The sequence below is a fragment of the Mixophyes fleayi genome, chromosome 9, assembly GCF_038048845.1.
Source record: "Mixophyes fleayi isolate aMixFle1 chromosome 9, aMixFle1.hap1, whole genome shotgun sequence".
In the NCBI taxonomy this organism is placed as follows: domain Eukaryota; kingdom Metazoa; phylum Chordata; class Amphibia; order Anura; family Limnodynastidae; genus Mixophyes; species Mixophyes fleayi.
In genome coordinates this window covers 2,256,640-2,272,768 of record NC_134410.1, presented here as the reverse complement: position 1 = coordinate 2,272,768, position 16,129 = coordinate 2,256,640, and the positions used below count along the sequence as shown (strand labels likewise).

General features: G+C 42.5%; 1 protein-coding gene across 1 annotated transcript in view; it reads right to left on the bottom strand.

The window, feature by feature from the left end:
* Positions 1-15,474, bottom strand: part of LOC142101793 (connector enhancer of kinase suppressor of ras 2-like) — a 313,111-nt gene extending 297,637 nt beyond the window's left edge. The window contains exon 1 of the mRNA XM_075186220.1: positions 15,167-15,474. Coding sequence (XP_075042321.1) covers positions 15,167-15,230 — 64 coding nt within the window. The 5' untranslated portion in view covers positions 15,231-15,474. The remainder of the gene's footprint in view (positions 1-15,166) is intronic.
* Positions 15,475-16,129: the final 655 nt, after the last annotated feature.

Genomic DNA, 16,129 nt, shown 5'->3' with positions numbered 1-16,129 from the left:
AGAACTGTACAGAGCACAAACCAGTCTCCTGCTCTAACCCCTGACATTAGTGTGTAGTAAGTGGTGTGAGATCTCTGCTGCTGTGTGACCTGTCTACTGACACAGTGCAGGGAGGAGAGAGAACTGTACAGAGCACAAACCAGGGAGGAGAGAGAACTGTACAGAGCACAAACCAGTCTCCTGCTCTAACCCCTGACATTAGTGTGTAGTAAGTGGTGTGAGAGCTCTGCTGCTGTGTGATCTGTCTACTGACACAGTGCAGGGAGGAGAGAGAACTGTATAGAGCACAAACCAGGGAGGAGAGAGAACTGTACAGAGCACAAACCAGTCTCCTGCTCTAACCCCTGACATTAGTGTGTAGTAAGTGGTGTGAGATCTCTGCTGCTGTGTGACCTGTCTACTGACACAGTGCAGGGAGGAGAGAGAACTGTACAGAGCCCAAACCAGTCTCTTGCTCTAACCACAGACATTAGTATGTAGTAAGTCGTGTGAGATCCCAGCTGCTGTGTGACCTGTCTACTGACACAGTGCAGGGAGGAGAGAGAACTGTATAGAGCACAAACCAGGGAGGAGAGAGAACTGTACAGAGCACAAACCAGTCTCCTGCTCTAACCCCTGACATTAGTGTGTAGTAAGTGGTGTGAGATCTCTGCTGCTGTGTGACCTGTCTACTGACACAGTGCAGGGAGGAGAGAGAACTGTACAGAGCACAAACCAGTCTCCTGCTCTAACCCCTGACATTAGTGTGTAGTAAGTGGTGTGAGATCCCTGCTGCTGTGTGACCTGTCTACTGACACAGTGCAGGGAGGAGAGAGAACTGTATAGAGCACAAACCAGGGAGGAGAGAGAACTGTACAGAGCACAAACCAGTCTCCTGCTCTAACCCCTGACATTAGTGTTTAGTAAGTGGTGTGAGATCTCTGCTGCTGTGTGACCTGTCTACTGACACAGTGCAGGGAGGAGAGAGAACTGTACAGAGCCCAAACCAGTCTCTTGCTCTAACCACAGACATTAGTATGTAGTAAGTCGTGTGAGATCCCAGCTGCTGTGTGACCTGTCTACTGACACAGTGCAGGGAGGAGAGAGAACTGTACAGAGCACAAACCAGTTTCCTGCTCTAACCCCTGACATTAGTATGTAGTAAGAAAAGAGAACTGTATAGATCACAAACCACAAACAATCCTTTATAAATAGATTTCCCTATGATTTGCATGGTGAAGCTATCGCTAGTGAGACCAGACAAATATCTTCCATGATGGGGGCTGCCTTTCTCGATAACACTGCTTTGATAGTTAGTGAGAATCCCTATTTTAAGCAAAAACAGGTGTTAGGGCGGTTTTTAGCTTGATAAATTGGCCCATTAGTGTTTCTTGCAATAACATTACTGCTTTCTTTATACATCTGTTACGATGATACTGCAGGGAAGCGTGATTTCACCCACTTATCAATTAGAGAATAAATATTATAAAATGTAACAGACGAGTGATCAACTTTTACAGGTGAAAAATAAATAGATTTAATGTTATCAAAAACAGGACAGTGATAGAGAGAGAGAGGGCGAGAGAGAGAGGGAGGGCGAGAGAGATAGAGAGAGAGAGAGAGAGAGAGAGACAGTGAGAGAGAGAGGGAGAGAGAGAGAGGGGGAGAGAAGGAGAGAGAGAGAGAGAAGGAGAGAGAGGGAGAGGGGAGGGAGAGAGAGAGAGGGAGAGGGGAGGGAGAGAGAGGGGGAGAGAAGGAGAGAGAGAGAGAAGGAGAGAGAGGGGAGGGAGAGAGAGAGAGGGAGAGGGGAGGGAGAGAGAGGGAGGGAGAGAGAGGGAGAGAGAGAGGGAGGGAGAGAGTGAGAGGGGGGAGAAGAAAAGAGAGAGGGGGGAGGGAGAGAGAGAGAGGTAGACAGAGAGGGAGAGAGAGAGAGATGGTGAGAGAGAGAGAGAGAGGGGAGAGGGAGAGAGAGAGAGAGAGAGAGAGAGAGAGAGAGAGAGAGAGAGAGAGAGAGAGAGAGGGGGGAGATAGAGAGGGAGAGAGAGAAGGAGAGAGAGAGGGAGAGAGAGAGAGGGGGGAGATAGAGAGGGAGATATAGAAGGAGAGAGAGGGAGAGGGGAGGGGAAGGAGAGAGAGAGAGAGAGAGAAAGAGGGAGAGAGAGAGAGGGAGAGAGAGAGAGGTAATCTACTGTTCAAAAAGCAATAGGCCTCTCAAATCTGGAGATACTGAGCACAATCAGACTAATGTATAGATAAGATGTCTGAGCAAATGTTGCATATTACAGTATACTTTGGATCTGCCTGTTGCTTTGCTGTGTTGTGACCATGCAGGACACCTATGAAGATGGAAACAAGGGCTAATGCAATTCAGGAAGGGTCTCTCAATTATCCCTGCAGCAAATATATTTGTGTCCCAGACAGGATTTATTAGATTGTAACCTTGCATGTATTTATCTCCCTGTGTGTAGCATGGATAGGGAAGATTAACTGTTTCTGACATGTTTATACAAAGCAGGAAGTGATTTAATGAAAAGCCCGAAGATTGAAAGGACTTCGCCTGAGCCGTGCTCTGAATGCTAAGAGGCCGCCTTACGTCACCCGCTAACATCACTCCCGCCCTCTCTGCCATCAACCGGCTTTGAATAAGGGAATTACGTCCTCAGGAAAATCCTCCAGCTAAACATATAATTACTTTGAACAGGATCAATGCAAAACAGCTAATCAGTTTACCAAGCGAATTAATTTGTATTTTCTCTTATTTATTAATGCAGTTTCTGCAAGTCGTGCAGCAGCTCACTGTAGCTTTTTATTTGTGATCTATATTTAGGTTGGAGATGGAAAGTGCACATACTGTGTGCTCCACATTGTAACAAAGTGAAGGAGCGCTATTTTCACACAGTAACTTATTTTGCACCAGGTCAAGTGGAAGAGTAAAGAGGGTTATATCTATATAACACAGGAGGAAAGTGACTACACATATTCAAGATGAACTATAGAAACTGGTGCTGTAACCAATAGCAACCACCCCTAGCTCACTTAAAGAAAAATTTAAGGTGCTTTTGCTACGGATTATAGCACCTTTTTGCTGTGCACCAGTTAGTCATAAATCTTCTTAAATGTTTAACTGGACCTATTAAAGATTTCCTTCCAATGCAAGAAATTCTAAGGATATTTCTGAGCTAGTTCCTTAAAGCAAGAACAGAAAGACTCAGTAGGCTACAAACTTTTAATTTATACTGACTAACATGGTGCCCAAACTTTGCAAGTGTCACATTCACTCTTATTGTTTTCCATCTGTTAAATATCACAAATAAATAGTAACTGTGCATTATTACGTCATGTTCCAGTATTACCCTGGAGAGGCAGGGCCATCTTAACAACATTATGGGCCCCCGGGCAAAGCAGTGCACCGGGGCCCCTAGATATAGATATAGATATATAGATGTATACAGATACAGATATAGATATATAGAGATAGATAGATGTACTTGCTCAGTGGGATATTTTGCAGGTTTTTTTCTTTTGCAGGATTATTTATTCTCATTAAGAGCCGTGCCTATGGGGCCCCTTTGCTCGTGGGGCCCCCGGGCAGCTGCCCATCGTGCCCAATGGAAAAGATGGCCCCTTGCAGAGGTTGTGTTTCCTTCTTTCCCCTAAGAGATTCAGCGTCACATACAGTTGTATGCAATGGTCAAACTGCACACAGCAAATATAGTTTTATATAGAAAAAATATTAATTCTTATAACCCACTTTATAATAACAGGATTATAACTTATTGCTTATTGAGTTTTCTGAAAAACAGCATCTAAACTCAGCGCCTCTGCAGCAGAAGGGTTCATTTGTTTCTCAGTGTTGTTAAACAATTGATTCAATGTATCAGGCAGACTTCCTGGAACGTCTTCTGTACTGCTGAAATATTCAGCCTATCTTTATATTAGGGTTATTCTTACGTCCACCTGGGATTCCAACATAAAACATCCTGATTTAGGCGGGACCGTTCTGATTGGAGGGCTCTGTCTTTGCCACTGATGATCATGGTAAAGAAACGGTATTTTGAGGGCAGGGGGGATGCTGGGGGTGTGGTCACATCTTGTAGTGTTTGTTATACAGACTGTGCTGCGTTGTGGAGTTCTGTGGCGGAATATTGCAGTCTCGCCCAGGGGAGGGCTGGCAAATTTTAGCCACGGGAGCAAGACTGAACTCAGCAACCTATTAGGAACATTTTAAAAGAAAAAAAAATGCAGGTTGTCCAGAGACCCAGCCCAAGTTATCTAACTAAAGGACTGGTCCTGGGGGCAGAAGCCCCCCTGCCCAGCCAACCCCTGGTCTCGCCACTCTCCACCTTCTGCCTGGACCGCCAACGGACCCTTCTAGACAACCGGCACCTCCAGAAACAACACTAGCGCAATGCATCCTTAAATTTGTAGTCCTATTAGTATGTATTAGGAAGGAGTGGGGATGGGGTATGAAGAAAGTTACATTCTAGATACATGACAGCTAGAATCTGCTTGGTTGTCGTGGGGAACACCTCCACTTTTCCTTTCTAGAAGTTTGGATGAGTCTACCCCATTGTATTTAGAACCCACCCGAAAACACCTTATACACACATTAAGTAAACCTAAGAGCAAAAATGTTTTTTTAAAAAATAAAGCCATTTTAGTGTAAATATGACGTAGAAATAAGTCACTCTCTACTATATAATCACAGAGCCGATTGACCATTGGACGCTAATTTCTCTCGGCTTTGTGATTTTCCCACTAAGACTACAGCCTTATTTAGTCATGTAGAAGAGGGAAATTAAATCCATTTGAAGAGAAGAAACCCAGACAAATTGCAGAGACTGTGGATTTTGTAGCTTATTTCACTTTGATTGCAAATATATAAAGCGTTATCGCTGGAGGAAACTCCTGTAATGGACCATTATTTTTAAGCAAAAAATTTATTGAGCTGCTAAAGTGACTGAGAGGAAGTTTGATGGGTTTTAAATGGGAGAACGGGGCCAGTCCGCAGAACGACTCCAGCCACCATCGCTTTCCCTTAGTCTCAGAAGTACCAGGATTTGTTTGGCAAGTTTGTTCTTTCCCCCACTTCTCCGGTATCTATATATCTCTGCCTGAGAAACATGCGCTCAGCTCATTTGTAAATGTAGATTTAATATCTCCGATGCAGGAAGCTGCCTTAGAGACAAGAAAAGAAATAGAAAAATGTTTCTGTCTTCTGCTAGGTCTTTATTAGGCAAGAAACACATTTCTGCTCATCTGGTCTGTCTGTCTGTATGCAGGGCCGGATTAAGGGAATGGAGGCCCCTGGGCTAAGGGGGCCTCCATTCCCCAGTGAGGGCCCCCCCTCCCCCGTGATCCGAGCCCCATCCCCCAATCCACACAAGCTCTGCATTGATCTTTGCCAAAAGGCCCACTTCAATGTAAGGTCTGCCCCTTTTGAGGTCCACGAATCAGGACTGCCTTGCCGAAATTGGGACATATGCTTAAAATGTAGCTTTGGCTGGAGTTCACAAAGTTCTATTTACCTGGGGTTCAGTGTTTCCACCCCTCAGCCCTCTTATGGCACACGTATTGAATTTTTACATTTTTCACTTAAGCATTGATTGTTACTCTGTTTACACACTGCAGCGTTAAGTTTTGGATCATTCTCAAATCGAGTGTCCAACTGTTATGTATATACAGAATTGATCAAAATAGTTGTCTTTAAGAAAATAATGTCGATCAAATTAGTGATGGGTGAAATGTGCTGTATTACATATATATATATATATATATATATATATATATATAAACATATGTTTCTGTATATATATATATATATATATATATATATATATATATGTATATATAGATATAGATAGATATGTATACATATACGCACACACATGTATGTAAGCATTCAAAACTTTCCCACTACACGTTGCTATATTTTTGCAGCACAGAGGGGGGAAATCCTAGCGTTATAATAGCATCAGCCCTTTATACTATCATGTGTATTAGTGGTTTGTGTTATTTCTAGATGTGTAAAGTAATCTGTGTTTAATGATACTTTGTATCCATTACTCTGTCTGGGGTGGGGGCGGGGTTTATCGTAGGGCTTGTCCAGATGAACGCGCTTTAACGCGTCTTTAAATGCCTCCACCGCTTACTGCCACCTTTTCTATGTGGCAATTTTCACAGTTCCCTGAATGCACAGTGCAAGAAAATAAACATAGGGATCACTGATCCCTATGTCTACAATGTATACATGGTGCATCTATGCTGGAATGCTACACATAGAAATAAAACAAGACTCGTCTCTTTCAGCTCTTTGAACACATAGGACACTTTACCCACTTGAAGTAATGGGAGGGCCGGTGTTACTGATGGAATAATTACGGTGTATTAGAGTGAAGTGCTCCTCCATCGTTACCTCCGAGTACTGAGCTCAGCACCCACACACTTCACACCGTCATTTCATTACCTTTCATATCTCATTGTTTGCAGATGTTTATTATCTGCAATTAATAAGGTTTATACGGAAAAATTAAGTATTCTGGTAGAAGACAACCTCAGAGCCACATTGTTAGCAAGAGGTGATTTATAGCACAATGTTACATAGTATTGGTGGCACATTATTACAATTACTAGTTCAATGTTATTGGTGGCACATTGATAAATACTTCTGGTGGCATATTGATAGATAGATAGATAGATAGATAGATAGATAGATAGATAGATAGATAGATAGATAGATAGATAGGAAGATAGATAGATAGATAGATAGATAGATAGATAGATAGATAGATAGATAGATAGATAGGAAGATAGATAGATAGATAGATAGATATATAGATAGATAGATAGATAGATAGATAGAAAGATAGATAGATAGATAGATAGATAGATAGATAGATAGATAGATAGATAGATAGATAGATAGGAAGATAGATAGATAGATAGATAGATAGATAGATAGATAGATAGATAGATAGATAGATAGCCGTTTGCGGATCCTCCCTCCCCCTTCCCCGCCCTCTCTAGCTGTGCATTGAGCTTACTGAGTTGCTGTGTTTACTGTACTGTGCTGTCTCCCATTGTATTGTAATTTTGTTTGTCTCTGTACCGCCGGATGCCTTGTGGTGCCTTATAAATAAATATTAATAATAATAATAATAATAAAAATAGATAGAGAGATAGATAGATAGATATGAGATAGATAGATAGATAGATAGATAGATAGATAGATAGATAGATAGATAGATATGAGATAGATAGATAGATAGATAGATAGATAGATAGATAGATAGATAGATAGATATGAGATAGATATATATGAGATAGATAGATAGATAGATAGATAGATAGATAGATAGATAGATATGAGATAGATATATATGAGATAGATAGATAGATAGATAGATAGATAGATAGATAGATAGATAGATAGATATGAGATAGATAGATAGATAGATATGAGATAGATAGATAGATTAGATAGATTGATAGATAGATAGGAAGATAGATAGATAGATAGATAGATAGATAGATAGATAGATAGATAGATAGATAGATAGATAGATAGATAGGAAGATAGATAGATAGATAGATAGATAGATAGATAGAAAGATAGATAGATAGATAGATAGATAGATAGATAGATAGATAGATAGATAGATAGATAGATAGGAAGATAGATAGATAGATAGATAGATAGATAGATAGATAGATAGATAGATAGATAGATAGGAAGATAGATAGATAGATAGATAGATAGATAGATAGATAGATAGATAGATAGATAGATAGATAGGAAGATAGATAGATAGATAGATAGATAGGTAGATAGATAGATAGATAGATAGATAGATAGATAGATAGATAGATAGATACTTTTGGTGGCACAGTATTAGATAGATGCTGTTAGTAGTATTTTGTTAGATTGATGCTGTTAGTGACATATTGTTGGACAGATACTATTGTTGGATGAAAGTTAATAGATAATATAGGTTGCACTAATTTTTAAACCACAGAGATAAAATAGTGTTATCCCGATATTACTCTTCAGCCCTGTATTACCTTCCTTCGTTATAGGCACCTTTAAGTCATTGTCTGGGTGGTGAAAAAGCAGAGTATTCAGTTATTTGGCTGTTGTGCCATCATATTCTGAGCTATATATTTGCCAAATACACATAGAGCATTTCAGGAGAGCAAGTCTGCATGCCTGTCAGTCATTATCTGCCTGTTTTGTTAGTTACATAGAAACACCGTCTTCCTAACATGGTAACTAGGGGGTGAGAGAGGACAGTGGACACATAATTATTGAATTTGAAGCACTGCAGTACATTCCTGTATGTTATTCAGCTCAGTAATACACAACCTTTCATATACATGAATGTCAAACGGTAACATTATTTGGTTTATAAACCTACAGAGAAATACATCCAACTTCAAGGTGCAAAACCATGTTCCCTGCAGGAGGGATAAATTTATCATGTGCAGACAGATTTAGAGGGAAGGGGGGCGCGTCGTAGCTCAAATCTCAATCGCAGAGTTAAAAAGTAGTTGTCCAATATTTGTATTATACATGCAAAAATGTATTTACTCCCCCTCCCTTAATTTACACACTTCAACTGAGTTTGCTCCTAACTCTAAGGGGTCAATTTATCAAACAGGGAGAAGCCGTAAATCTGGCAAAAATGTAAACGAGGTGACTACACCCTGCTCACAAGATCAGTCTCTGTTATAACTGGAACTTACTTTCACTTTATTGCTCTATAAATGTTCAGAAAACAAATGTACAGAACTCCCTCCGCACAGAAAGACCTTATCTACAGATTAGAATTTATAAGAGCAGCTTGTTCATTAGAGTAACTGAATTATACACCCATAGAGTTCAAAGGAACAGCGCCCCTAGTGTTCAGCAAGCAGTAACTTCTATACAACGCCTATATTACACCTAACAGTATGTTTGTTTTGCCAAAACAAGACATGTTTCCTCATGGTATACATTATATAGACAGATCTGCCTCCTCTCTGTATCTGCATTCATTCAAGTCCCTGCATGTGGGGTTTGCAATAAATAGTTGCAAATTGTAGCTGAGAACTTCAGTCAGTAAATACCTGCACGTTCCTATGTCAGATGCATGATGACAGAAAACTTTTACCATCATTACAAATTATATTTTCAAAGTGAAGAATTCACAAGTTCATTTTGCGTGCCTTAATGAATCAGGCCCAACATATTTAGTGTATCAATAAGTCATCCGCATTTTCTCAGAATTGCTTTCAAAGGCAAACTACTTCTGGCAGCAATATACAAGAATGATCTTGATACCGCAGTATAAAATTATGACTGTTATCTTGTTGTTAGATAGAAACAAACATTTAAGCAGAAGTATTTGCTTGTATAATGTAGACTGTTGGAATAAAATTGTTTATTTTAGTTTGACATCGTCTGCAGAACCTCCATCAATACATCTATACATGATCCTTTTACCAAACACTTCCAAATGGGCTAAATCCCTTCGCACACAACTGGGACTAACCCTGAACTCTACATGAAGATAAATTATTTCCTTTCTGCTAATTACATGGATAACGGTCACTCCAGTGATTTAGAGGAAACATAGTAAGTAAGATTGTATAGGGAGAATATATATGAACTGGAGCAGAGAAGGTCTATCTGCCCGGACATCAGAACAAATGAGAACTTTATATAAAGTTAGATGATATCGCAGAGAGGGAATCCTGACTATATCTGCTGCCGGCACAAAGCTCTACCGAGCTGTTCCAGCTCCTGGGAAGCGTCCTGGAACTTCCAACATATATCGTGAGGCCTGGGATAGGACACCGGCAACTCTGGCATTTGCCAAAAAAGATGGATGGGTGGGGGGTGAGAGAGTATTTGGGGGCTGGTGCGTTGATCGTTTGTTAAATTGGGCCTCCTCAGTCAGGCTTCCTGTTCTTTTTTTTTACCACCAACAGATAGTCTGAGCCTTGTTGACTGATCCACTTTAATAAATGGATTGTGAGTCACCATCCTGGTCCACTCCGAGCTGGACCCAAACAGGTACAGTCACGAGGGCCCACTGGACCATTATTATAATTGGCTGTGTGCGCTAATGTTGACTGGTGAGAGTTTCTATCACTAATTAGTCCTAGTTCAGATTTGTGCATTGTTTATAGGTAATCCTTGACTCCGCCATGAACTTCATTCTACATATACAGCCTCTTGCACGGTCTTGTCACCTTCTCCTTTGAAACATTGCCAAAATACGCCCCTCCCTCACTTAGGACCTTACCAAATCCCTTATCCATTCATTCATTATCTCCTTCCTTATCTACCTCAATCTCCAACTATTCGGCCTTCCCCTCATCTATCTTTTCCTTCTGTAATAAATGCTCAGTGACACTTATGTTTCTCTCTCCACTCAGCAATTCCCTACACTGGCTCCGTATTCACCTTCACCTACAAAGGCCTCATCCAGTCCTCTCCTCGTACATCTCTGACCTCATCACGAGATCCACTCGTTCCCGCCCTCTGGAATCTGACTCTTCTCCTCCTCCTCCAGGGTAACCACCTCTCACTCCCATCTCCAAGACTTCTCCTGCGCTGCTCCACCCTTATGGAACTATCTACCTCACTAACAAGACTCTCCCGCAGCCTTTATTCCTTCAAACGTTCTCTCAAACTCACTACCTCAATGTAGCCCACCCTTCCTAGCCCTAGGGTATCCCTGCTCTAGACTGTAAGCCCTCACAAGCGGACCCTCTCTACCATCTGTCCGACGTCTGCACCTCCTTTGTCGCCTCTCCTTGCTCTGTCTGTAGGTGCGATTGTATTTGTATGATTTGTAACGGACTGTTGGGCGCTGCAGAATTTATTGGCTCCTTACAGATAGACGATGATGATGATATATTGAGCTACGGATCTACCTGGGAGGGATGTTATGGAATAAGTTCTCCCCAAGGGCCAAGCCAGCAATATTTCATTTTGTGGTGAAACGTCAGTAAATGTACTTTATAGTCTATAAAAAACACAGTCATTTCCACCACAGATTGCCAGCACTTTTTTTGGTGGTAAATTGTGCACATTTTTACAGAATATGGAGGACATTTACCATATTTTTACTACCACTTTTGAAGAAACCTCTTATTTAAATATGTTCAGTCAGCACCGATGCTACATTCCACCACAGGATACATTGTCACATTTTTGTTGTCATGTAGTGGGAGGGGCCTATATAGTGAACCACATGGCTTATTAAATTGTAAATATATATTTTAATGATATTTGGGGACAAATACATAAAAGATCTGTAAACCAACAGCAGGCAAATACAGTTATGAAAGCAAGTTTTTAATTAATACATTTTAAATTTGGTGTATTGAACAAGGGCAAAAAAATCCATAGAATATGATCGTTATACAGATAGTTGTAAGAGAAAACAAATTATAGAAAGAATTCTAATATGTTGTCACCCTTTTGTGATGTTATTAAGATATAATGATGTTGATAAAAAAAAGTACAGTAAATACAAACCAATATAAAGGGGTTATTCCCAATTAATGCACAGTACTCGTTTCCTCCTAATAAACCAGTACAATCACTTTATTTGTACATGTAAAATGATAGAACTGCAAATAATATCTATGTATTTCTGCATATAAGAAAAACAAATACAGAACTAATATTTAAATCTATTTCACAATTACATGTTGGCTTCTCAGAGAAATATATTTTTTTTCTAATCTAAACACAAGACTGCATATGTATTTCATTATATGGACCAGAAGTGGAACCTTGGGCTCTCCAGCCATTATGGAACTACAAGTACCATCATGCTCTAGTAGCCTTTGTTCTCCACCAGTCTCAGTCCTTATGACAGGCTTGGGCAATCTGTGTCTCACCACCTATGGCGGGACTATAAATCCCAGCATGTCTGGGTTCCAGACACTCCTCCCCCATGGTGACCTGGGTTTCAGACACTCCCATCCCCCCCAGATGGTGACCTGGGTTCCAGAAACTACCCCCCCCCCCCATGGTGACCTCGGTTCCAGACACTACCCCACCCCCCCATGGTGACCTGGGTTCCAGACACTCCCCCCGCCCAGATGGTGACCTGGGTTCCTGACACTCCCCCCCATGGTGACCTGGGTTCCAGACACTCCCCCCGCCCAGATGGTGACCTGGGTTCCTGACACTCCCCCCCATGGTGACCTGGATTCCAGACACTCCCCCTCATATGGTGACCTGGATTCCAGACACTCCCCCCACCCAGATGGTGACCTGGGTTCTAGACACTCCCCCCCATGGTGACCTGGGTTCCAGACACTCCCCCCACCCAGATGGTGACCTGGGTTCTAGACACTCACCCCCATGGTGACCTGGGTTAAAGACACTCCCACCTACCCATATGGTGACCTGGGTTCCAGACACTCACCCCCATGGTGACCTGGGTTAAAGGCACTCCCCCCAACCCGGATGGTGACCTAGGTTCCAGACACTCCCCCTCAGATGGTGACCTGGGTTCCAGACACTCCCCCCACCCAGATGGTGACCTGGGTTCTAGACACTCCCCCCCATGGTGACCTGGGTTCCTGACACTCCCCCCCATGGTGACCTGGATTCCAGACATTCCCCCCAGCCATATGGTTACCTGGCTCCCAGATACTCCTCCCCCCAGATGGTGACCTGGGTTCCAGAAACACTCCCCCCAAGATGGTGACCAGGGTTAAAGACACTCCCACCTACCCATATGGTGACCTGGGTTCCAGACACTCACCCCCATGGTGACCTGGGTTAAAGGCACTCCCCCCAACCCGGATGGTGACCTAGGTTCCAGACACTCCCCCTCAGATGGTGACCTGGGTTCCAGACACTCCCCCCACCCAGATGGTGACCTGGGTTCTAGACACTCCCCCCCATGGTGACCTGGGTTCCTGACACTCCCCCCCATGGTGACCTGGATTCCAGACATTCCCCCCAGCCATATGGTTACCTGGCTCCCAGATACTCCTCCCCCCAGATGGTGACCTGGGTTCCAGAAACACTCCCCCCAAGATGGTGACCAGGGTTAAAGACACTCCCACCTACCCATATGGTGACCTGGGTTCCAGACACTCACCCCCATGGTGACCTGGGTTAAAGGCACTCCCCCCAACCCGGATGGTGACCTAGGTTCCAGACACTCCCCCTCAGATGGTGACCTGGGTTCCAGACACACCCCCCGAAATGGTGACCTGGGTTAAAGACACTCCCCCCTACCCAGATGGGGACCTGCCTTCCAGACACTCACCCCGAGATGGTGGCCAGAGTTCCAGACACCCCCCCCCAGATGGTGACCTGGGTTCCAGACACTCACCCTGAGATTGTGACCTGGGTTAAATACACTCCCCCCTACCCAGATGGTGACCTGGATTCCAGACACCCCCCCACCAGATGGTGACCTGGGTTCCAGATACTCATTCCCAGATGATGACCCGGGTTTCAGACACTCACCTAGATGGTGACCTGGGTTTCTGACACTCCCCCCCACCAGATGGTGACCTAGGTTCCAGACATTTACCCCTCCCCAGATGATAGCCTGGGTTTCAGACACTCCCCCAGATGGTGACCTGGGTTCCAGAACCCCCCCCCCCAGATGATGACCTGGGTTTCAGACACTCCCCAGAAGCCAATCTGTCTGTACAAATTGCTTATATGATACATAGTGATTGACTGACACAGAAACAGCCTTCAGCTAACAAGTCCTGGTAAAGTGTCAGATTGCTGAGGAGAGCGACATTCAGGGTCATCACATAAATTGTATGTTCTTGGAAACAGGAACAACCCAATACTATTATTTCTTAATCCCCAGTCAAATACAAATTAAAAAATATGGTTACTCCTGTTTATATTGTCACCATACTGCTCTGTTTACATCACAATCTTTACATATACACACACACATATATATATATATATATATATATATATATATACACACACACACACACACATATATACATATATCTATATATAAATATAAATACACACACATGTAAATATATTTACACATACATACATACATACATACACATACAGTGTGCATTTGCTAAATGACAGGACACATACTAACATCTGGAGAGGAATGTTGCACTGGTTAATTGAACATTTGTGCGGATGTTCGTAACCATCCATAAAATCTGAGTATCACCTTATAATCCTGCTACATAAATACCCGTACACGCTGTACACAAATACACAGCACAGTCAACATATTTCTGTATACTAATCACAAACAGACGTGTTATTTCCTTATTAAAAAACCAATATATCTTATTATCACGGGTCCAGAACATCTGCTTTTATATTACTTATTAAACACCTATATATAATATGTAAAAGCCTAGAATACATATTTTTTCATCATATATATCATACAAACACATCTTTATGTATGAATATATGTACACACACATCCATGCAATATATGTATACATGTGTGTGTTTGTATTAATCGTGTCCATTACAATTATTACACAACCCTGTACTGTGCAGGTTTGTATTATTTGCTTATTAATCAATCCTACAAATATATTAAATCCAGTGCATTGGTCTGACATAAAACGCCCAGGGCCAGATTAAATCATCCACAATAAGACAAATATATGTCTACATACACACACATGTTTGTATAGCACATGTGTAGTAGACCTGCCCATAGCAGAGGACACATACACATACATACATTTTGCACACTCCTGTATCTAGAAGACATAACTCCAGGAGATTCCCTCACACCTACTCAGCCAATGACAGGGTGTTGGAATTACTATATGATATTTGACATATCCAATGACGGGAGGTGCCAATTATCACCTGATACAGTATCAGCCAGCACAGATCTGGGCACGAATCTGAGGTTTCTGCCAGTTTCAAGTATTTTCAGCTCTTATAGCATTTTCTATATATGGGAAACCGCGCTGTCCAGGGTACTGGTGTGTAAGTACCACACAGCAGAGGATTGTACATGCAGTGTGGCTGTATGTACCAGCCCATCACCTGCTATATATAGCCTGCATCTACTATATAGTGCCCTACATGCGTGCCCCCTGCACCCAGCTCTGACTGCACAGGTGAGCCAGCGACAACACCCCTGGCACAGCAGCCCAACACACTCCATGCAATAGAAAATAATGCAGAAAATGGTCACTGTACCTTTCATCCAGTCTACCACTTGCTTAGGGCTCCACTTGCTAATAGGTTCCATGACCAGAGCCATCCCCACATTGAGTTTATTAGTCACCCAGATGGAGAGCGCGGAGCAGGGGATACAGAGAGCTGTCCTTTCAGAGCATGGCTTACGATGTAGGGTAGGATGTTGCTGTGTCCCTCCAGGATTCGCCTGCACTGATTCAGTAATGTATAAAATTACACTGGCTGATCAGCTCTGGCGCCTCCCCCCACTGCACACAGCCTGCAACACACTACAGCTGACACTGGAAGAGGGGAATGCTGCAATACAGTATAGATGTGTGCCTGGGTGTCAGAGCCTCAGTGCACTACTACTAGACTGGGGAGGACAAGGGGGACTGGCCGGGTACCTCCTGAAAATGTCATAGTCTGGGAGGAGATAAGGAGCACTCCTCTCCTGCAAATCAGTGGCAGCCAGATACGGGCATTGGGAGAGGGGGGGGGGGGGGGCTGTACCCTCCTTAACCCAGCACAGTGGGCACAGAAACGCTGCTCGTTCCTAATTGTGGGATAAGTTGAATAGGAGACATTCCAGGGCTGAAGGTTACCTGTAACTGTTTATTTAGAGTATAAGTTCCATCATCTAGATCCTTTAGAGATCTATCCAACACACAGGGCTGCAGACACCCCTGGCATCCAGAGGGTTAACAGATTATTATTTATTAACAGTTATTTATATAGCGCCAGAAGACTCCGTAGCCCTTTACAGTTGTGTTATTTTTTTTATTTCAGTCTAAATTCAGTAAGTGAGGAAGAAGAGATACACGTTCCCAACTTTTAGGAATAATCCCAGCGATATATATATAGATACAGTGATATACATAGATACAGCTATATACATAGATACAGCGATATACATAGATAAAGAGATATACATAGATACAGTGATATACATAGATACAGCGATATACATAGATACAGTGATAT